This window comes from Carassius auratus, chromosome 2, assembly GCF_003368295.1.
Source record: "Carassius auratus strain Wakin chromosome 2, ASM336829v1, whole genome shotgun sequence".
Classification (NCBI taxonomy): Eukaryota; Metazoa; Chordata; class Actinopteri; order Cypriniformes; family Cyprinidae; genus Carassius; species Carassius auratus.
This window is the reverse complement of record NC_039244.1, coordinates 17,734,861-17,758,477: the sequence shown is the minus strand read 5'-3', so window position 1 is coordinate 17,758,477 and position 23,617 is coordinate 17,734,861. Positions and strand designations below refer to the sequence as shown.

At 36.6% G+C, this 23,617-nt stretch overlaps 3 protein-coding genes and 2 non-coding genes across 13 annotated transcripts in view; 4 read left to right on the top strand and 1 right to left on the bottom strand.

Annotated features, from left to right (window-relative positions):
* Positions 1 to 23,617, bottom strand: part of LOC113118562 (nuclear receptor-binding protein 2-like) — a 465,395-nt gene that overhangs the window by 27,608 nt on the left and 414,170 nt on the right. The window lies entirely within an intron of this gene.
* On the top strand, positions 11 to 16,625 carry LOC113118493 (poly(U)-binding-splicing factor PUF60-like). Of its 9 annotated transcripts, none has more exons than XM_026287758.1 (14): positions 11 to 105; positions 954 to 1,024; positions 1,699 to 1,811; positions 2,441 to 2,536; positions 6,376 to 6,465; positions 7,595 to 7,663; positions 7,948 to 8,109; positions 8,210 to 8,302; positions 8,387 to 8,600; positions 8,904 to 9,094; positions 9,383 to 9,439; positions 12,024 to 12,135; positions 14,339 to 14,586; positions 15,910 to 16,625. In XM_026287758.1, exons 4-14 carry the CDS (start codon positions 2,456 to 2,458, stop codon positions 16,207 to 16,209), a joined length of 1,617 nt encoding a protein of 538 aa, XP_026143543.1. In that variant the 5' UTR covers positions 11 to 105; positions 954 to 1,024; positions 1,699 to 1,811; positions 2,441 to 2,455; the 3' UTR covers positions 16,210 to 16,625. The 9 variants fall into 9 exon arrangements, with proteins under 9 accessions (XP_026143543.1, XP_026143525.1, XP_026143551.1 ...); XM_026287766.1 differs by having other exon boundaries at positions 22 to 111; XM_026287740.1 differs by lacking the exon at positions 1,699 to 1,811.
* Positions 3,080 to 3,212, top strand: LOC113041244 (small nucleolar RNA SNORA57). The gene has a single exon (XR_003275362.1). It is a non-coding gene; the product is annotated as a small nucleolar RNA SNORA57 (small nucleolar RNA).
* LOC113041230 (small nucleolar RNA SNORA57) lies at positions 7,745 to 7,875 on the top strand. The gene has a single exon (XR_003275355.1). It is a non-coding gene; the product is annotated as a small nucleolar RNA SNORA57 (small nucleolar RNA).
* On the top strand, positions 21,953 to 22,878 carry LOC113118655 (cystatin-like protein). The gene is made up of 4 exons (XM_026287992.1): positions 21,953 to 22,180; positions 22,350 to 22,445; positions 22,517 to 22,585; positions 22,718 to 22,878. The coding sequence occupies exons 1-4, from the start codon at positions 22,007 to 22,009 to the stop codon at positions 22,787 to 22,789; spliced, it is 411 nt and encodes a 136-aa protein (XP_026143777.1). The 5' UTR covers positions 21,953 to 22,006; the 3' UTR covers positions 22,790 to 22,878.

Sequence of the window (23,617 nt, the reverse complement as noted above, 5' to 3'; positions counted from 1 at the left end):
GCCTCTTACCTAACTCTCTCTCGGTATCGCGAGATTTCATAGTCTTCCTCGCCGTGCGGACGTTAGCTCTGGAAGGTGTGCTCCATGGCGTTGGCTGTTTCAGCGGTAAATGTAATATTTTGTTTAACTTCTCTCTTATAATATACACACACACGGTAGTATTTAAAGAACGTATAAAAATGTTTTCGGACAGAGGTTTCATTAAAAAAGTTAGAAGAACAGGGGAATGGCTAACTAACGTTAGCCTAGCGCACCGAGAGCGGGATTTTCTCCTAACGTTAGGCCTGATGCTGCGTGTCTTTTAAGAACCACAGTGGTTCAGTCTTTCTCGACGGATTATTATTATTAGGATTTGTTTAAAACGGTTGATTTTAACGGTGTATTGCTATGTTTGTTAACCACACGCGTGTGCTCTCTCGCTTTCTTCATTTACATGAGCTAGCGTGTTAACCCGCTCACATTGTCCTCCTGAGCTGAATCAATCCCGCTGATGCTGCACGGTCCAGAAACTAAACGCTCCGGTTAAAACTCTTTACGCTGATAACATTTATTTGCAGTTACTATTTGCTTTTTTAAAAAAGTGCATTGTCGTCGAGTAACTTTAATCTTTTTGAGTATCATTAAATCCAACATTATATAAGGCCTAATGTCCTGTGAGAGTGTATGGGACGCATTCATACAACTGATTTTATTTGTTTTTAACCTCCTAGTCAGTGTGATTATGTAACTATTTAACGTTAATGTGTTTGTATTAAATCAGAGCAGGCCGCTTAAATGTTCTATTCAGAGTTCATCGTTTTCCTAACTAACGTTAGTCTGTTTTACAGACATCTCTAAAGTCATGCTATTATAAGTAACGTTAGGTTGAAAAACTTAGTTTCCCCTTTTAACCTGTGAAATGGACGCCGTGTAACGTTACATGAGTTTACTGAAACCTCTCTCTTTCCTTATAGACTCTGTATTGAACAGTAAAAGCTCCCAAAAAATAATCTCACAAGACCCCCCAGTGGAGAGCAGGTGCTAGGTAAGGGGACAATCCACTGCTCAGCCCAAGACCACTCTTCCACCTTTGTTTTGAAAGGGGTTTGCAAAGAATTTTGTCTGATTGCCTTTCAGTTATTGGAGTATTACTCATATTTGATAAACAACAGAGTGCATCAGACAACCTATACTTCCTTTTTATGTTGTTTAAGTGTCACCAGTATATGTATAATGAAGTGTTAGAGCTATTAGGGATTGAAAATTTATGGAAAATATGTACGTGTAAATTCAGATTGGCTGTTAATGTTTTGATTTAAAAAATATATATAAATGAAAGTTATACCCACAATATTGTAATACTTGTAATGTGTCATTGTTATACGATCAGAACGATTATTAAAGTTTTATAGTCATCCTTATTGTGAATTGGCCTTAAATTACAAAGTTTCATTTTGGGATTGGGGGGGGGTGAACTGTTCTTTTCTTTAAGAATTATTGTCATAGGACAGATGTGTACAAAATATTCTGTAAGGTTTTTCACCCAGGGCTTCATGCCGTTAACATTTTAGAGGCATCTTTTTTGCCCCCCCTGGATTTGGATGTCAGTGATCTCAAATTGTTGTCTCCCTATCCAGTTCTATTGTTCTAAGTAGGTTTGTGTTTTTCTTTTCCTTTTTTCTTTTTGTCGTTTCTCTTTATGTGTCGTCTGTGCTGTAGAACATATCTCTTGTCTTGACTGTACTATATTTCCAAAGCCAATGGCACAACCTTTTGGGTTCAAACCTCCTTAAGGGGGGCAGTGCACCACTCTGGAGTTCATTTGAGCAAAGGTACTTAAGTTTTCTCTTGTGTAGTATTAAATAAGAGGGCTCACTTACTTTAGCATTATGCACTCTAAGGGTATAGGCTCCTCCAGTGACCGACAGAATCAAGTATCTCAGTGTTTCCACTGAGGGGAGAAGTCACCATGTGGTACGAATACATGGTTTCCCCTACCATATTCTGAGAGGCCTGTTAATTAAATGTAAACAGAAGGCTCATTATCAGCGGCCTTTCTGTTCAATTTAAAATGTCTTTAACAAAGCCCTACACTAAACTGAAGATATCTAACATGTGCTGAGATGTAGAAAGCTGTTTTAGAGCAAGCTCAAAATGATTTAGATTCATTTGCAGTAATGTAAATATGAGAACTTGTTACCAGATCTAATCCTAATACTTTCTTATGAATTAAAAGAAATGTAAATAATTCACTTAAGATGCATTTTCTACTATTGTTCAATAAAGTATTATCCAGATTTATTATAGGACTGCTGTAATTTGAGTTTGCTCTTAACCTAGATGGTTTTAAAGCTGTAAGTTGTTCATTGTGTATTGCAGTCCAGTGTGTGTCTTGAGTAGATGTGCAGTTCTGCTGCCGCTCACATACATCAGGCCTGACAGATGCCTGTGCTCTGTGCAGGGAGGCGAGGCTCTGATGATGGAGAATGGACAGAGCATGGCCTCAAAGCTCGGCCTGCCGCCCCTCACCCCAGAACAGCAGGAGGCGCTGCAGAAGGTGAGACTTTCCCCAGACACTGCTTCTGCAAATGGCTACAGAAATCAGTGATCGATATCTGACTAGACTTTACTAAACTCAAAAACAACAATTATACAAAATGTGTATCAGACATAGGCCATCATTTATATTTTTGTGATTGGTTAAAGCTTATTTAGTTGCTTTTTGATGAGTGCACCGAAATGAAAATTATTGGCCGAAACCGAACAAAATGAAACAATCCCGAACATGGTTTGACCATTTTTTCCACCATGTAGTTTGCCTTTTTTTTTTTTTTTTTTTCGTTACATAAATAAAATAACCAAAATGTGCTTTTTACTGTCTTGTTTTGCTTTTCAAAGAAAAAAATTACAAAACAACAAATGTAAAAATATTTAACATTCTTAACATTTTTAACATTCTAACAGACACTATACCAACAAAGCACAATTTAGCTAAAAATTAAGGTGTAAAATTATGTATTTTTTGGCAATCAGAGATTTTTTTTTTGTCAGTTGCTGGAACAGATGAGAAGGCACTGCTGACAATTCTTTTTAATGTCCACTTGCTTTATAAGCATGTGTTTGTGCAGTGCACATGTAAGCAAGCAGTGGACAAGAGCAGAGCCAGTGCTATGCCTTCGGTACTAGTGGCATCTGATTATCTGCTAGTACTATTCTCAATAGCTGGTACACTTTATAAAGAAAATTATCATTCTCATTTAACGTTAAATTTTTTTTGGCAGATTTGTGAAATATTATACTTGACATTACATTTTATAGATGTATTCTGGTTTAACTGAAGCAGGGTTCAACATTAAGCCTCTACATTAGGGATGGGCATTTTGGGAAATTACTTATTTCAATCATTGATAGGTTTCAAAAACGATTAATCGGGGGGGGGGGGTGGGGGGGGGTGCATGGCCATAATTTATATAATGAAAAAAATAAATCTGAAGATTATGAAATTGAAAAATTAAAATCTGTCTATGAACACATGATTAGGACAGGTTAGATTATGATTATGATGAAGCAATGTTATTAATAAAGGAGCAAGTAATATCTGCATGAGGTGAAGAGTATACCAATAAACGGAAGCTAATTCTATGACACATCCTATGATAAATCAGATAACTGAGATGCAGACGTAACATTACAACTTGTATCAGCACAATAGAATGCTAAGTTATGCGTTAGACAGAGAGAGAGAGAGCGAGCGAGTTCCCGCTGATGCGTTTTCATGACAGCGCGCTGAAAGATGGGCAAGGACAGATTTTACTATAGATTCCTAAAAAGTTCTCATTATAAATGTATGGCAGATTTGTGCTACATTTTCATATACGTTATTAAGTGTAATAGTTTAAGTTTTATTTTAAAGTTAAGTTTTATTTTCCATAAACCACCTGCGCTTTTTCGAAGACATATGAATTGCATTATGCCCACAAATATGACGGAAAAAAAAGCTTGGCTGAATTATTATTACATCAATAATAAAATAATAACAATAATAATAGAAAAATAAAAAATTTAAGAGCAATATTATTATCGGTCATTGCTTATATGAGCATGAAACGAATCGCTGATATGCAGCGTTTTCAGCATAATTGTTCATGTTAATTAATCAGACACTAGCTCTTGCAACTTTTATTTGAAAAAAATTCACCGATGCAAATGTGAACTTGACCGAAAGTGTAAGCTCGGATTGCGCTTTACAAACACAAAAGTACAATAAATTCACACTATCGTTATTTTTTTATGTATTCTAATAATTTGTATTCAATTTGCACATTCTGATCAACCAAAATATTATTTAACAGCATGGAAATCACTGATTATTGCTAAATAATTGAATACAAGTTAAGATATAGATAAAAACTATGACAAACGAATAATTTTGTTTTCGTCATCTGTACGAATATGTTTAATGTAATTAGGCTACAGGTATATCCAGTGCATTTTTATTTTATAAAGACCATTTCATTATTTGATTTAAAAATTAACACACAAAGATACTTTTTCTTTTTTAGCTACTTTATTCAACTGCGTTTTTTTAACAAAACATCTCCCAGTATAACTTTAGCAGCATATTTTGATCCAGCGGTGAAACATAGTTTTTAAAAGATAAAGAGAAAAGTTCACCAAGTTTAACCAAACTACTATTATAAGGTATAAAACAGAGACCAAATAGCCTAGATATTTTAACTATGGCTAAAACTCAAAACTAAAATAATAATAAATAAAAAAATGGATATTATATTTACCACGACCGGTGAAACAATCAAATGTCTATTCAAAAAGATAAGGCGGTCTATGTGCTCAGATGAGAGCCGAGTGCGCAGCCTGTTCACATTTAGAGGAATAAATTCGCTCGGCTGGAACAGATTTGTAGGAGCAGCCAGGTACCACAGGTACCAACCTTCTCTGTCCCTGAAACTAATGGGCAGCAAATCTTTCACCACCATTTCAGCGAATAGCTTTGTCGTCTTCTCGGTTCTGCCTGCGTTGCATTTAGGTCTTACGGCAAGTGATTCAATGCTCGTCTGAGTTGCCGCTCTTTTATCGCCAGATATTTTATGTACACATTTTAGATGATAGCTTTTGTATTTGTTGTAGATTTGTGTGACAGCTTGGCGCTGTACAGCTAACCCTGAACTGTATTTTCATAGTTCTTCTCAAAGGGAAGCCAGCCATCACTACGTGACTTTGAGGCCATGATTATCGGTCTTCTTACGTCTTTTGAGGCATCAAGTGGGAAGCTAACCAATCAGAGATCAGGGCGCCGCCCAACGTGCTGCCATAACCAATAAATAAAAGAAAATAAATAAATAATTTTGATCATCGTTTACGTGATCGATCATCGCTGTCGCGATCGAGTACTCGATCACTGTTGCACATCCCTACTCTACATGCTTGTCTTTCAGGCAAGTAAATCCGTAATTTATCATTTCCAAGTAAAAAAAATATTGTCTGAAGAGAAAATTATTTTATCATTGCGTAAATGTAATTCTGAATCCATAAACTTGTGTTATGTTAGTTTTTACTTAAATTTGTGATATTTGCCCTCTTAAATTGATTTTCAGGGCATTTTCTTTTTTCTTTTTTTTTTTGCTTCTATAAGTGGAATTTTTTATCCTAACCTTATATAAAGCATGCCTCATCTTTAATGTCAAATTCTGAACTTTTGTTACCAGTCAGATTAAAAGAGATACGTTTACACAGACTGTTTAAAGAAGCTCAGAGGTAACATGACTGCATTTACAATGCAAATATATTATTATAATTAATTATTTATTCATTTAATCTATAAATATGAAATGTTGGTGATAATACAGTGATGCATGAATTTAAACCAACAGTCGGTGGTAGCTGGCTGTCTTTAAATTGAGTAATTTATTCAACTAATTCGTTCAAATGTCTGATTCATTCAATAATGAAGCAAATGACTAGCAAATCAGTGAATTGTTGAATCACCCATTCTGTTACAAAATGTTGCTGTGGCTTGCTTGGAGATGAGCGCCTGTTCTGGTATAATCTGTTGAAATAATTTTCATCGGTCAGTATTGTCTAAAGGGCCAATGTTGCCCAGCCCTGGTGTAAAATGTAAACTACTTGTTAAATGAACAGTTGTATAAAGCAAGCAATGTTTTTTGCAATTGTGCTGATGATTGGGAAAACGAGGAAAAGATCTTTCACGTGCCCCTTCAAAAAATTCAATTTTCCAGAAAAGCAGATGTACATTAATGTCGAGCTCAGTGAAGTATGTTATTTCTGACAAGAGAGCTGGCTATTTGGGGTCCTTCTGAGGTGGTTTGAAGTTATTTTAATAAGTATACATTCAGTGTTATGTGCTCTCAATTGTAGGCAAAGAAGTATGCCATGGAACAAAGCATCAAGAGCGTCCTGGTCAAGCAGACCCTCGCCCATCAGCAGCAACAGCTCAGCAGCCTTCAGGTAAACCTGACAGCCCTCTACACAAACCTTGGCAATAGATTCGCCATTGGCTAGTACATTTTTTTAGTTTACTCGCCAGACTGATATACTGTTTTTATTAGGGATGGGTATCGTTAAGGTTTTAACTGTATTACTACTCTTACCGATACTGCTTAACGGTCCGGTACTTTAACGGTATTCTTATCGGTACTTTGTGTTGTGTGTGTGTGTCTTTTTTTTTTTTTAAGAACAAGTTGAGAATAAATGCAAATAAATGTTTACATTTACATACTGATTTTTCCTTATTTGAAATTTTAAAAACAAGTAGAAAATGTTGATTTCATTCTTATTTTTCCCAAAAGAAATCAACAGAATTTGGGAGAATTTTGTAAACCAGGGAGATTTTACATTTATTTTAAATGACGTGAACAACGTTGATTCAACATGATTTTAGCATACATACCTGACGTTGACATACCGCACCTGACGTGCATGAGAGTTCACGCAGATCTCACGGACAAACGTCTTCATATATGATTGCACATTAGAAATGTTTGGTGAGATTAAATGTGCACGACAACATTATTTAGCAAAAATACATAGTACATGATTTTTTTCCTCCAGTACCGAAAGCAGAACCGATACCGTCAGATCTTACTGATACTACGGTCTTTCATAATTTAGCCCTGGGGCCAGTTTAATACCGGGTTTCGGTACCCATCCCTAGTTTTTATATGTATATAAAAAGCTTGTTTATAAAATGACACAGATTTTATGATGATTAAGCATTATTTGATAATGTTTAAAATTAAAACTTGATAACCATGTATGAATGTATATTTGTCATTTTAACTAAACTTACGACAGTTGGTGGAGCTTAAGATATTGTTGGTTCATGAAAATTAATCCCGTTTTTTGCTTTCGCTCGAACTGATGATAGAAAAATACAGTTAGAGAGTGGTTGTGTTTGAAAAAACACCACATTGTTTGTTGTATACGCAATTTAATCATGATTGTTATTATGTATCATAATGTGAGTAATATGTTGTCTCAAGACCCTTTCAACCTTCATCTGACAACTTCCAAATGTGGTAGAAAAAAGCTGCACAACAGTGATGGACTTACCAAGTTGATTTATTTTTCCTGACAGCTCCCTAATTCCCTTCAGATGGCCTCATTATCGATGGGCTTTGGAGATCCCCTCTCACCACTACAGTCTGTAAGTCCAACAGTTTCTCAAAGTAATCTCAGTAATCTTCATTTAAATAACTTTTTGAGAATACGGTAGATGTTATTTTCCCCTCCTTTTGTTGGCATACGGTGGTTCAGTACACGTGTGTAACGGGCAGAGGTAAAGAAATGCCAGTACTATGTCTTAGGTGCCAGCATTTTTATAGTCTGCTGGTTCTTTCCTGAATCATTGGAACAAGCCAATGAATGATGAGCTCTTATGAGTAGATGCCTGGCATGACCCCATCTGATCCATTCATTTCTCTATTACAGGTTGCAGCTCAGAGGCAGCGGGCACTAGCTATAATGTGCCGTGCTTATGTTGGGTCCATCTACTACGAGTTAGGAGAAGACACCATCAGACAGGCCTTTGCTCCTTTCGGTCCCATTAAGAGCATTGACATGTCCTGGGACTCTGTTACATTAAAACACAAGGTCAGAAGTCCTTTTTTTTTTCTCCTTTTTTTTTTTTTTTTTCTTTTTTTTTTTTTTTTTTTTCTTTATTTTAACTGACGATAAGCTACTCTTTCTGCAGGGCTTTGCATTTGTAGAATATGAAGTACCAGAAGCAGCACAGCTCGCTTTAGAACAGATGAACTCCGTTATGTTGGGCGGTAGAAACATTAAAGTGAGTACTAAGTTTAAGAAAGTTTATTTTTCCGAGTCCTTTATACATTCAATAATGTCTGATCGGTCATTTCAACACATGTAGGTGGGACGACCAAGCAACATTGGTCAGGCTCAACCCATCATAGACCAGCTAGCTGAAGAAGCACGCGCCTTCAACCGAATTTATGTGGCATCTGTGCATCCTGACTTGTCAGACGAAGACATCAAGAGTGTGTTCGAGGCCTTTGGAAGAATCAAGTCATGCACCCTGGCGAGGGACCCCACGACGGGCAAACACAAAGGCTATGGCTTCATAGGTGAGCAGGCGGCTGCTTCACCCATTCGGTTGCATATAAATGTATCTGACTGAGAGCAGTCAGTCATGGTAGAATGCTGTTCTCTACATGTCTCGCAGGGGATAGAGAAGGGTGGGGGCAGGTTCCTCACATGCTTTCATAGTAAGTTTTTATTTCTGTTGTCGTTTTCTTAGGCTCTGTTACGGACTTTTGTGCCATAAGTGCCCGCTGGTAATTACTCAGTAACTGTCTCAGAGCTCTGGTAGATTAATGCGGAGTCTTCTTAAAGCTGTTGAGTCTTAGTCCTCCTTGTTTCCCCTGTAGAATATGATAAGGCCCAGTCTTCGCTGGATGCAGTGTCCTCCATGAACCTGTTCGACTTAGGCGGCCAGTACCTGCGAGTGGGCAAAGCAGTCACACCACCCATGCCCCTTCTGACACCAACGACGCCAGGCGGTCTTCCTCCCGCTGCTGCCGTAGCGGCTGCTGCCGCCACTGCCAAAATCACAGCACAGGTGAGCATTCACACACCTTGATTATCTATTGTTAGTCAGGGAGAGAGAGAGTGTGCGTGTGAGCAGCTGCTTCCTTTGGCATTAAAAAGCCTTTCTTTGTAAAGTAAGGCAGCGTGATTTTAATTCGCTTAGCGGGCTAGAGCAAACACTTGCTGTATGTGAGGGTTTGATTTGAGTCAGTTTAGGCTTTGACTGGCATGAAGACACAAGTTATGAAACAACATTACTTATTTGAGACCGAGCTTTTACATGCAGAAAGATAACATAGCGTGTAAACTCCAAAAACAGATGGCATGGAATCTGTCCCAGCCGGAGAATCGGACAGAAGACTTCTTCAACTGTCTGGTAAATCCTTCAGGAAATTCTGTTCAAAGCACGCTGGTGCCTTTTTGTTTTGTGTAGAATATAAGTGTGGCGAGAGTCTTGTCTTCAGGACTTCCCAGTTACACTGATGCTTATTTCTTTATAGTGTGCCAGGTTGAGAATATTTACTAGTCCGGCCCATAAACTTAAAAACTGAGCAGCTTTAGTTGCAGGTGACTTTTAAGTAGCACCTCTGCCAAAAATTTTCAACCTTCATTATGCCTCTTATCTGTAACTTTTTTGGTTTTGGCCAACATAATGAATATATAAATCTGGATGTCTGCTTAATCTCTTAAGCCTTGATAGTCATGATAGTTCTTTGTTAATGTGTGTGCCTTTAATATTTTAATTCAGAGATACCTTTTCTATTGTGGATTACTTCCATTTTATTGCATCTGTGCTACAGCATAGATCATGCTAAAATTGTTATTGTATGCAACTAAATATATTTTGTAAATTTGTATGATTAGTAATGTAATTGTCCTGTTTTCGTCTCATGCTTGTCATATATAGTTTAAATTATGTTAGGCAAATAAATGCATAAGTTTCGAACTGTTATGTTACAGTGTCTAAATTAATGTATAGTTGTATAGGAAAAGTATAGTAATGATCCGTTTAGCTTGTTTCGTTCTTGACCTTTACTTCAGGTCTTGGGCCTTGTTGCATGAATGCCTCAATGTTTAGATGAACACTTGGAGCGCACACTTGATTGTTTCATTCAGAATTTCTTTTAGCTCTTAACTTTTTTTGGATGTTTTTTAATACATTACCATACAAAAGTTTGAGTAAGATTATATATATATATATATATATACGTTGATTAAGGAAAATGCATTCAGTCTTGAGCATAAAACATGTATCTAAAATACCATTCAAAACCTTTAATTTTAATCTACTTTGCCAACAGAAATAAATTCTATTTAATGCAGAATTTTTAGCAGCCATTATTCCAGTCTTCAGTCTCACATTATCCTTCAGAAATTAATTATTATCAATTATTAAAACCATTATTAATGTTAAAAAGTTGTGCTGCTTAATATTTTAGTTTAAACCATGACACATTTTTTTTCTGGATTCTTTGAGTATAAAGTTCAAATAATTACGGTTTTATTTTAGCTTAAAATGCCTCACTGATTTTCATCTTTTAATTAACGCCATTTAAAAAAGAAAAAATGTGTTTGCAAATGTTTTAGGGACAGCTGAACATATAGCACATTAAAAAATGAATGTTGCCTGTGACTACATCTTTTTCTGTCGTGCCGACAGGGGAAAAAAATGAGATGGTAGACTACAGATATTTTATCAATTAATGCAGACAGAAATCTAGTTTCTTAATTAGGGATGCTCATTTTGGTTAGTTTTTCCATACCAACAACCACTGCTTCACAGATTCACAAATCATCACACACTTGCAATGCTTCTGAGAACAGTGGAAAAACAAAATAATATAAATAAGCCTACACTAAATATATTTCACCTTAATTAAAGGGGGGGGTGAAATGCTCGTTTTCACTCAATATTCTGTTAATCTTGAGTACCTATAGAGTAGTACTGCATCCTTCATAACTCCAAAAAGTCTTTAGTTTTATTATATTCATTAGAGAAAGATAGGCTGTACCGATTTTTCCCGGGAAAAACACGACCGGCTGGAGGCGGAGCCATACTCAAAAAACTTTCCGAAACTTGTGACAAACCGGAAGGAGTATTTTGGGAACAAAAATATTCCCTCAAACGTACAACTTAATTTTTGAAACTTTGTCCATGTTTAGCATGGGTATCCAACTCTTTAACAGTGTAAGAAACTCAGTATGCATGAAATAGCATTTCACCCCCCCCCCCTTAACAAATTAAGATTGCAAAATAAAAACACACCCCAAATTCTTATTTGCACTTTGAAGAACTGGCATAGACTTGTTCTTCGCGTAAGTTATAAAAATAAATAGCAGGCCTAACTCTGTGCACAACTAATGTAGTTTAAAATAAAGTAACATGTTGATGTGTTGTAGGAATTGTCTGGAGCGCAGCCCGTAGAGCTTTATTGAATATAATGGAACTTTGTGGGATTGCAATCAACTAAGATGAGTGACTGCTTTTTAGTGATTATAAGTAGAGGGCTCTTTGCATGCTTTCTAAGATATAGTCCATTCAGAATCTCAAATTCACTCCTCGATAACCCATTTATCCAACGCTATGACTTGCCATTGTGTTTCATTTACTAATACAGATAACTAAGGGAAAGTGGAGCAGGTTATCAAGTATGTGTAGAATATTTTTCTTTTACAGTGCAGCAAACTTAAAAATAAAAAAAACTTAAGCCGTTTAACTGAAAGTATTCATCTGGCAATATTATTTTTGGTCAATATGAGCATCCCTATTCTCATTAGGCTCAAAATAAGCTAAAAACTTCCCATTTTTATGCAGCTGGCCCAAGGCTTGTCTGAGTGTGTGAAGGTCTGTTTGTCTCATGTCCTGTCCCGTGACATGCTTGTCCAGTCGTGGTGTTATTTGTGCTTTTAACGGGCGCTGTCCAGGCGGTGTTCCTATATGTCCCACTCTGTTCTTCCAGGAAGCGGTAGCGGGAGCATCTATTCTGGGGGCGATGACCGCGGGGACAGGCCTGAACCTGCCTCAGCTCCCACAGGCCGTCATGGCAGCTCAGGCCCCAGGGGTCATTACAGGTAGGTACATTCAGAAATGGTTTGTTACATCAATATGTTGTCAGTACTGTGGCACTCTGCAACAAAGTGTTTTCACATGTGTGCCTTAATCGTGTTGTATGTTTTCAGTATTTTCGTTCTGCATGTGGTTTACGTGTCGTGTAAGACTGGGGCCCTTCACTTGGGTGTAATTTGCATTCGGGATGCACTGAATGGAATGGCACAAAAAAAAGCTCCTAAAACTGTCTGAGAAAGACGCAAAAAACATTACAAGCACCGACAGCAAGAGACTGTTTAGTACTGCATTACTGTATGATGATTGTAAAAGTTACAAAAATGCAAGAACTCCAACTTTCATAAACGTTAGGATGGTAATTTTACTTTTTGTTCTGTAAAATAAAAAGACTGATAATAATTACAGCAGCTCTGTTAATATATTAGAACATTCACACGTAGAGTTCAAATTGGGATCTTTAATATTTTCTAACGTTTTAAAAGTCTCTTCTGCTCAGCAAGGCTGCTTTTATTTGTACAGTTAAAAAGTACATGCCTGATTCAAGAAGGATGTCTGATGGCTAAAAAATATTACCTCGCTAACTTGTTAATTTTGTTAAATTGTGCATAGTTGGTATAATTTCTGCTAGAATGTTAAAAGATTATTAGTGTTAAGTATTTTTAAATAGTTTTTAATCACTTTTTTTTGAAAAGCAAGAAAAAAACACTAAAAAGCACAATTTGGTTATTTAATTTATGCAAAAGTAAAAACAAAAAAAAAACAGGCAAAATGGAGTAAAACCATGTTCTGTTTTGACTTTGGCCAAGAATTTTCGATTCTGTGCATCCCTAATTTGCATGAATGGTAGCATTTCATGTATTTTTGAAAACAGGATTGTTAGGAATATGCGCAGGTGTCAGACTGAAAGATAATTACAAACATATGCCTTATTTTACTTATTCTTATCCTTATTTAGCAGGCATGACCTCCCACACATTACTTAGGGCTACAAAGTTTAGATGGGATCACCAACTTTAAGTGGTTGTGCTCAGACTTGTTTGTTTTACTTGCAAATCTCTTTTTGAACCCTGACCTTAATCTCCCTCTTCTACGTTAGTTTAAATGTACACAATCTCTCTCCCTCAGGTTTTTGTTGACCTACACAGTACTCAGTTTAACATGGCCTGTCGTGAGACGTGTCCACTAATAGATTTCTCTTTTATTTTCTCTTCTCTCCTTTGTCTCTCTCTCTCTCTCTTTTTCTCCTTTTCTCTCTCCTTTCTTCCCCTCCCTGTCTTTATTCTCCACATTCGCCATGACCCTTCCCTTTTGCTGCACACTGATCAACCAAGTTTGAAGAGGACTGTTTCTAACCCCTCCCCTCATAAACAAATCTCTCATTCCTATTGGCCAGTGAGTCTCTCAGATCCTGTGTGAGGTTTTTTTTTTTTTTTTTTTTTTTTTTTTGTGGAATTGATCTTGAAGCCAAGTCCAGAGAGGACAGATGTTGCATCAAAGAGGGGAAAAGTGACCCCATCTAAATTGTTTTTCAGTGTTTTAATTAAATGCTCATCATTGTCACAGAGGAAAGCAGGTATAGAGGAAGGATGTTGAAGCACTGCCAGATCTATCTGATTTTTTTTAAATAATGCTTAATTTCTATCATATAGTGTGTGTTTCCTGGTCTTGTTTAGATAAATGTTTTCTGTAAGGAATAGTTCAGCCAAAAATAAGATTGAAGACATTATCCAATAAAAATAATAACATCCATTCTAGCAGACCTTGGAGCTGTAACCCATTTTCATTCACACATTAAACATTCTGTTGACGAATTTGTCAAGTTTTACATCACTGACCACATATGATCCAGTCATTACAGTTAACATCTGGAGGAGAAGATTATCAGTCAATCACCTATATTTAGATTTTCCATACTATTAATTCTGAAGACAGTGTTGTAGATTATTGGTTTGAAAACATGCTTGACTGACTTTTTCCAATTATTGTAATTGTGTAAAAAAAAAAAAAGACACATGGGTTTGAAACATGCCACCCTAAATGACAGCAACTTTTTCTTAAACTGTGCTTTGGATATTTATTAGAGAACCGTTCTAGTAAAGGACATAGAAACTGGTAAAGCTATTTTGCTCAAATACAGAGGTATTTCATAGATGTCTATAAGAAATGAACGTTAGACCACAGCTAACATACTCCTGTGTTTCTGTGCAGGGGTGACACCAGCGCGGCCCACACTTCCTGTTGTGCCTCAGGTGGGCCTTGTGAACCCAGTGCTGGCTTCTCCACCGTCACTGTCGGCCGCTGTGGCTGCAGCCCAAGAGGCAAAGAAGGAAAAAGAAGAGGAAGAGTCCGCTCTAGACGGCACGGGGCAGGAGATGCTCAGTGAACAGGAGCACATGAGCATTTCTGGCAGCAGCGCCAGACATATGGTCATGCAGAAACTGTTGAGAAAACAAGAGGTTGGTTCTCAGTTTATTAAAGTAACTGGATTCATTTTTAGTAGCACTTGTGCTCATGTTAAATTTAGGAGCACCTCCTGATGAATGACAAATCTGAACCTTCCTATTATGAGGTGTTATTTGACTCTTTAAAGTGATTTGTAGGGGCTTATTTTTACCTTTTTATAAAACATCTATTTTAACAGTTTTTAATTTGTCCTCTTTTGTCAAATTAATAAATTGTAAACTTTTTTTCAAATTGCGGAATTAAAACGGTTTAATGAGGCTTAGAGGTGGAATGAAATTCATTTAAATTCATTGTTGTGTAAGTAAAGTTTTGAATGGTGCAGTCTGCAGTCTGAACAGGCTTTAGATGAAACTAAAACAAAACTGCCAGTAGATGGCGACAAGTCTTTGTCACTGAATCATTCCTTCAGTAGATTAATTCAAATAGCCAATTCATTAGTGGACAAAGTGACTATGAGTGGGTCATTGAATCATTAACTCACTAGATTAGTTCTAAAATGCAAATTCGTTCATAAAAGAAACACCACTGTGTTTGCTTGGAGGTGTGCAGCAGTTCTGCTTTGCTTGGAGCTATTTTCTTGATGAAAGCACAAAATCAGATGTTCCTATTGTTATGCAAGTAAATCTAAGTCACTTGATATTAAATTCAACATAGTGTCTTCGCTTAACTTTAAGTTTGAGAGCTTGCAGAGCTCAGCTCTGATTAAAAATGCTTGTGTTTTGAGTGATGAGTGGATTCTGACTAACCTAAACATCTCTGTTTGGCTATTGCATTCAAGAAATCAACAGATTTATCTGTGAATGTCTACATTGCTTAACACTGCAAAAACATTTCAATTGAAACTGTTGACGTTCTCCAGTGTGCAAACGCTGTTCTGCCAGTATGCTATTAAAGAGCCCCTGATGAGTTACACAGGTGCAACTAAATATTTTTTAACAGTTGAATGCAGTAATTTTGGTCTGACTGTAGAGCCTATTTTAATATATTTTAAAATGTAATTTATTCCTGTGGTGACAGCTGATTTTTACTCTAGTCATAAGAATCACATTATCCTTCAGAAATAATCTTAATGTGCTGATTTGGAGCACAAGAATCATCAGTATTGAAAACAGATGTGCTGCTTAAATTGTGGAAACAAGGATTCTTTAAGTAAACTGCATTTATTTGAATAAGAAATATTTTGTAACATTATAAAATTCTTTTGACCAATTAAATGCAATCCAATTAAATGCCTCCTGAATAAACAAAAAAAAAAAAAAAATACTTTGGAAGTTGTAGAGCAGTGATATTTAAACACTTGTCTATACTCTTTCCAGTCTACGGTTATGGTGCTCAGGAACATGGTTGGACCTGAGGACATAGATGACGATCTGGAAGGAGAAGTAACGGAGGAATGTGGAAAGTTTGGAGCCGTTAATAGAGTTATCATCTATCAAGAGAAGCAGGGCGAGGAGGAGGATGCTGAAGTCATTGTCAAGATCTTTGTTGAGTTTTCAGCAGCAGCAGAGATGAACAAGGCCATTCAGGCACTCAACAACCGCTGGTTCGGAGGTCGCAAGGTCATCGCTGAGGTGTATGATCAGGAACGGTTTGACAACAGTGACCTCTCTGCATAGACTGTCAAAAATACATCCTGCCCTTCATAACCTTTTCTTCTCTCTCCATCTCTCCCTTTCCTCTTTCTCACTTACACCGACACAGCCGCCAGACGCTCTTATCATTGGTACTGGCTTCTCTTTATAACTTGTAATTATTTTTTATCGATGTTGATATTAATATTAATGATCCCTCATGGGACAGAGACAAGGAAATGCTCATGAATATTTTTTTTTTTTTATTGCTGTACTTTAATGTGAACGACTGAATGCCCCCTTCCCTCCTTTTTTGGGTCATTGATTACTTCCCATTCAATCAGATGTTCTCCAAGTTCAGTTGCTTTGTCATTTCCCCCCATTATTGTTTAAAATATTGTCATCCGCCTGTTATGCTCTTGGTTTCAAATTTCAGAACAATAAATTCTTTAAATATGACACTTGGGTCTGTTTCAGACTTTTCTCTTTATGAAATTGTATAGAAGCTCCTCATTTTGAAATGCACTTAAACAGCGGTTGTTTTTGTGATTATTGTCCTGTTTAATAGATTAACTGGAATTAGGGTGATGGTGTAATAGTTAAATAAACGTGGTATAAATAGTAAATACAAATGCAACCATGAGTGAAGGGTAATATTTGCACATTTTGCTTTGGGTTCAAATCAAACATTGAATGTTTTAACAGTGGTGACATGAACTTGTACTTTGAAAGCAGGAAAACATGGTAAACATGGCTTGAGAATAATTTTTCTATTTGAAATGGAACTATTTAACTATTTCATACAAACCCTGATTATGCAGCCTTTTATTTTTTTTTTTTTGGAAAGGTGTTCGTGGAGTACAAAATATAAAATTCAGAAGGCTCATAAGTTTGAATGGTGTTAAAAAAAATCCTTTAATTTTCAATATTTTAAGTGTATATCAGTAAAAAAAAAGGGGGGGGGGGCCTCTTTATAATATGTAATATACAGGTGCTGGTCATATAATTAGATTATCAAAACACTTATTTCACTAATTCCATTCAAAAAGTGAAACTTGTATATTATATTCATTCATTACACACAGACTAATATATTTCAAATTAATTTATTTTAATTTTGATGTTTATAACCGACAACTAAGGGAAATCCCAAATTCAGTGTCTCAGAAAATTAGAATATTGTGAAAAGGTTCAATATTGAAGAAACCTGGTGCCACACTCTAATCAGCAAATGAACTCAAAACACCTGCAAAGGCCTTTTAAATGGTCTCTGTCTAGTTCTGTAGGCTACACAATCACGGGGAAGACTGCTGACTTGACAGCTGTCCAAAAGACAACCTTGCACAAGGAGGGCAAGACACAAAAGAGGCTGGCTGTTCTCAGAGCTCTGTGTCCAAATGCATTAATAGATAGGCGAAGGGAAGGAAAAGATGTGGTAGAAGAATGTGTACAAGCAATAGGGATAACTGCACCCTGGAGAGGATTGTGAAACAAAACCCTTTAAAAAAATGTGGGAGAGATTCACAAAGAGTGGACTGCAGCTGGAGTCAGTGCTTCCAGAACCACTACACACAGACGTATGCAAGACATGGGTTTCAGCTGTTGGATTCCTTGCCAAACCACTCTTGAACAACAGACAGCGTCAAAAGCGTCTCAATTCAAAAAGAACTGGCCTGCTGGTGAGTGGTCCGAAGTTGTTCTCTGGTGAAAGCAAATTTTTGTATTTCCTTTGGAAATCAGGGTCCCAGAGACGCTCACGTCATGTTTGCGGCTGTCTGCAAATTATCATAACTGATGGACAACTATGCCCTGGAAAAAAAGAAAAAAGCCCAAGATGAGGCCCGTGCATCACCTTTAGGTACTTTTATAATCCTGTTAAACTATTTTGTTTTATTTTGATAACATTGAGTTAATAACGTTGCTGCATCTGCCTTAATATTCTCTTGAGTTTCCATGTCCCCTTCTGAACATTAACAAAAATTTTACTACGAAAAAAACAAAATATATTTCAAATGCCTGCAAAGGGCACAAAAGGCCTAATAATTACTTTTGTAACGGTGATCAAATCCTTGTTTAATATTGACCAAACATTTAATTAAAATATTCACTTAATCTTTAAATTTTTTGTCCACCTTTTTTCGATAGAAATGCTAGCCTACATAATTTCTTCAACAAAAACATGTGGACATCACAACCCTTACAAAAACGAATCATTGTTTTTATTGAAGTAAAATTTTCTTGTGTCACTTCTGAATGCTTGAGACTATAAAATCAATCAGACAACTGTATTAGTAAATCATAGCCATAGGCAAGTGTGTAGGTATTGCAATTTTTAAGTAATACAATTTAATTATAAGTTAGTTATTTAATTTTATATTTTATTAAAGTTCTATTTTGACCCCATATAGGCATGTTTTTTTTTTTTTTTTTTTTTTTTTTTTCTGCTTAGGGCACCCATTTGGCCAGCAGCAGCCCTGTTTCTTTGTATTGGTCTTAAGTTATATTCTTATTTTCTGAGATACTGATTTGGGATTTTCCTTAGTTGTCAGTTATAATCATCAAAATTAAAAGAAATAAACATTTGAAATATATCAGTCTATGTGTAATGAATGCAATTTGCCTCTCTTTGGGTGTGTGCATAGACAGTAAAAGAAATGGACGCAGCGACCCCATTGGATTCAACACAAGGGAAGTCAATGAGAAGCATGCACTTCCTGGGGGTTGGGTGTACTGCGCACACTCAAACTGAGCTTGATGACGTAGATGTCACGTGAGCAACCTGTAAGTCTTCTAACCGCTGTGCCAAGAGAAATCTGAATCACCCACCGAATCTTGCAGAGAAGGCAAGCTTGAACAGGAGCAAATTTTGGTAAGTATTCTGATTAATTATCTCCCTTGACTTTATGCCTCCACGTCCCCCCGATAGCCTCATAGACAGTAAAAGATTTCCTGCAAGCTTCTCCTCCTGTCCATACGGTAATTTCTCTACTGTGCGACACAGAGTCGCATGTTATGACGCAATCGTTAGCCTATTTTTTTTTTTACAAAAACTGCTTCTACGTGGTCATAATGTAAGATACAAGGTAATGGAGCCTTTTGTACATTTTCGTGTTTCTTTAGAAATAATTAATGGACAAATGGAGTCTTTAAACGCCTCAGATGTAAAGTTATTCGCTGTCAAAGTGACGCCAAAATGAATGGGAGTCAATGGAATACTAACATCAACCCTAATATGTTTACTAGTACTTACGCAAACGTTTATCACACTAAGAACAATTCAAAACTATAGTTTAATTATAGATTAATTTATTGTTAACCTGGGTCTTCAGTCTATGATTAGTGTTCCCCCTAATCTCTTATCTGACAAGTCTTCGGGTTTGAGTAGTTCCTTCATCAAGTGACAGCTCCATAGGCTTTAACCTATCATTATTTCTTTTGTCACATGATGTGACAGCATTAGATAGAGAAATTAATTTACAAGCTTCTTTACAAACAGGTACCGGTTACTGCATTTTCTGGTCTCAAATTGTAGCTTAGTCATTCCAAGAGCCTACATATCTGAAAAACTATGTGCACCTAGGGCAGAAGCTGATTTTATACGCAAAGGGTGGTAACACCAAATGTTCATTTAATTTAGTTAATGGAAGTTAATTGATGAAGAAAAATCTGTTTGGAACATTAATTTTGAAAGCATCCTCACTTTACAGCATTTTTACACGAGTGCCTAAAACCTTTAACAGTACTGTAGTTTGCAGGTAGGTTTGAAGCATCTTGGAGACAATGCCACAGTTCTCATGGATTTAGTCTGGATTTAGATGATGAGATCAGATCTCTGCGACGCACTGACTGCTGTCAGACTCTGTGCAAACAATTTATTACAATTAATTAATGCCAAAATGAATATTTGTAAAGGTAAACTGATATACATAGATAATAAACATAGAAATAACTGACTTAAAACCATTTTTAGTTGGTGAAAACACTACAGGTCCTTCTCAAAAAATTAGCATATTGTGATAAAGTTCATTATTTTCCATAATGTAATGATAAAAATTTAACTTTCATATATTTTAGATTCATTGCACACCAACTGAAATATTTCAGTTCTTTTATTGTTTTAATACTGATGATTTTGGCATTCAGCTCATGAAAACCCAAAATTCCTATCTCAAAAAATTAGCATTTTATGAAAAGGTTCTCTAAACGAGCTATTAACCTAATCAATTGAATCAACTAATTAACTCTAAACACCTGCAAAAGATTCCTGAGGCTTTTAAAAACTCCCAGCCTGGTTCATTACTCAAAACCGCACTCATGGGTAAGACTGCTGACCTGACTGCTGTCCAGAAGGCCATCATTGACACCCTGAAGCGAGAGGGTAAGACACAGAAAGAAATTTCTGAACGAATAGGCTGTTCCCAGAGTGCTGTATCAAGGCACCTCAGTGAGAAGTCTATGGGAAGGAAAAAGTGTGGCAAAAACCCTGCACAACGTGAAGAGGTGACCAGACCCTGAGGAAGATTGTGGAGAAGGACCGATTCCAGACCTTGGGGGACCTGCGGAAGCAGTGGACTGAGTCTGGAGTAGAAACATCCAGAGCCACCGTGCACAGGCGTGTGCAGGAAACGGGCTAAAGAGAAGCAGCACTGGACTTTTGCTCAGTGGTCCAAAGTATTTTTTTTTTTTTTTTTTTCGGATGAAAGCAAATTTTGCATGTCATTCGGAAATCAAGGTGCCAGAGTCTGGAGGAAGACTGGGGAGAAGGAAATGCCAAATTGCCTAAAATCTGGTGTCAAGTACCCACAGTCAGTGATGGTCTGGGGTGCCATGTCAGGTGTTTGGTGTTGGTCCACTGTGTTTTATCAAGGGCAGGGTCAATGCAGCTATCTATCAGGAGATTTTGGAGCACTTCATGCTTCCATCTGCTGAAAAGCTTTATGGAGATGAAGATTTCGTTTTTCAGCACGACCTGGCACCTGCAGTGCCAAAACCACTGGTAAATGGTTTACTGACCATGGTATTACTATGCTCAATTGGCATGCCAACTCTCCTGACCTGAACCCCATTGAGAATCTGTGGGATATTGTTAAGAGAAAGTTGAGAGACGCAAGACCCAACACTCTGGATGAGCTTAAGGCTGCTATCGAAGCATCCTGGACCTCCATAACACCTCAGCAGTGCCACAGGCTGATTGCCTCCATGCCACGCCGCATTGAAGCAGTCATTTCTGCGAAAGTATTCCCGACCAAGTATTGAGTGCATAACTGAACATAATTATTTGAAGGTTGACTTTATTTTTTTTGTATTAAAAACACCTTTCTTTTATTGGTCGGATGAAATATGCGAATTTTTTTTAGATGTATGCCAAAATCATCAGTATTAAAACAATAAAAGACCTGAAATATTTCAGTTGGTGTGCAATAAATCTAAAATATATGAAAGTTTAATTTTTATCATTACATTATGGAAAATAATTAACTTTATCACAATATGCTAATATTTTGAGAAGGACCTGTAGTGTACTGAAAATTTTGGTGTTTAACAATTTTTTTTTTTTATCTTTTGAAACTTTAAAATGTTACTATAAAAACAACTCCACAACAAGACATGTTTTGACACATTTAGTTCCCTTTATTCCTGATTTTTCTTTACTTGAGCTTTAAAAAGTTATTAAAGACTTAAAAAACGCTACAGAAATCCGTTTTTTTTCATCCTCTTAGGGGAGGGCCTCTGGTTACAAAGCCAACCAATCACAGCTGTAGTGATCTGTGTAGACATAACACCAGTAACTGATTCTGAAAAACATCAGGCAAACAGCACAGCTCTTCAGTTACTGGTCAAGATGAGAGGCGTACTGTTCCTGCTCAACGCTCTGATCCTGCTGGAGTCAACAAAGGGAACGACATATGATGACTTAGATTTTCATGCCAGAAATATTGTTGACAAGGCAATAGAAAAGGCTAATAGGGATCATGGAAAAGGCAAACACCTTGACTTTCACATCATTGCCAATAGAGTAAGTTATTTAACTCATAGTCTGTCATTTGTGGGTTTGTTCAGATTTTTGGTTTTCTGTGTTTTCTGTGCATGTACTTAAAGTGTTCCATAAAAAAGTAAGCTTCTTCTACATTTATATTTGCTTGTCATTTTTATACTAGAGTTACATGTACGTTTTTCTATGACAGAATGATAATATGGTCAATGTGATACTGAGACCCACCTCATGTGACAAGAAAACACCGAGTGTCCACCGGAAAAAATGTACACTACAAAATATTGCAGTAAGTTTTCACTATCAAGTCATTGTAGAAAAAACTGACAGTTTTACACACTTCTATGGTGTTTTTCTCAGCCTCAGGTTTCCTGTATTGACTGTAAAGGAACCATGGAACGATGTTTACTTCTCAGAAACACGGACGAGGTAACATTACATTTTACTACATTAGTCCATTGGTGACATAAACCTCCTACATTCACAGAACACCATCATGATCCATCCTGTATGTTGACAAGATATTCCTGCAATAAAAGGTTCTCGATGTTCTTATTGCAGATTCAAAAAAGGATGAAGAAATGTCCCCCGGGAGTGATTCATCTTACTGGGTCAGCAGATTCACACTTTTAAAAATCAGGAAATACACACAACAAACTCAATGTGTTGGATGCGTCTGAGATGTAAAAAGGATCAAGGAAAATTGCAACTGGCCATTTAAAGAAAAAAAATCCTTCACACATTACATATATATGTATATGTAAGTGTATGCGTGTGTGTGTGTGTGTGTTAGTGTGTGTGTGTGTGTATATATATATATATATATATATATATATATATATATATATATATATATATATATATATATATATGTAACGTGAAGGAATTTTTATTTGAATCATTTTAACATTTCTATTCTTGCAGGCTTAACATTTGAGTACTAAACGTCTACAACACTTGAGCCAAAGTTACTTTATAAAAGCGGATGCATATGAACAAGACGGCTAGATGTCTGTCTGAATATAAGAATAACCACAACAACTCATGACTTGAGTAACATACTTAAGTAACCAAAAACCTAATTTGCTTTGCCAGGTCTTCATATGAAGAACAAATTATATTAGACAAAAAAAACGTCTTTGTCATGCACATGTGCAGTATAACTGTTGTATTCTTTTTGTCATGAGGATTCCTCGTGATTGGTATGAGGTCATCTTGGCTGTGATTAAATCATATCTAAAGGCATTGTCTTGAGTTTGTCTGGTTACTGCAGGTATAAAGAAGATGTAGTGGAACACTAGAGAGTCCCGAGCGATAGTTCACACTCTTAGGCGATGGGTAACAGTAATTCCTAACTCAATAGTCTAACGTCTTGATCTCTAGTAAGGTAAAATAAGTCACCTGAGGATAATTTTTTTTGTTTGTTGCAACTTAAGTAAGGTGCATAGGGAAGTTTACACC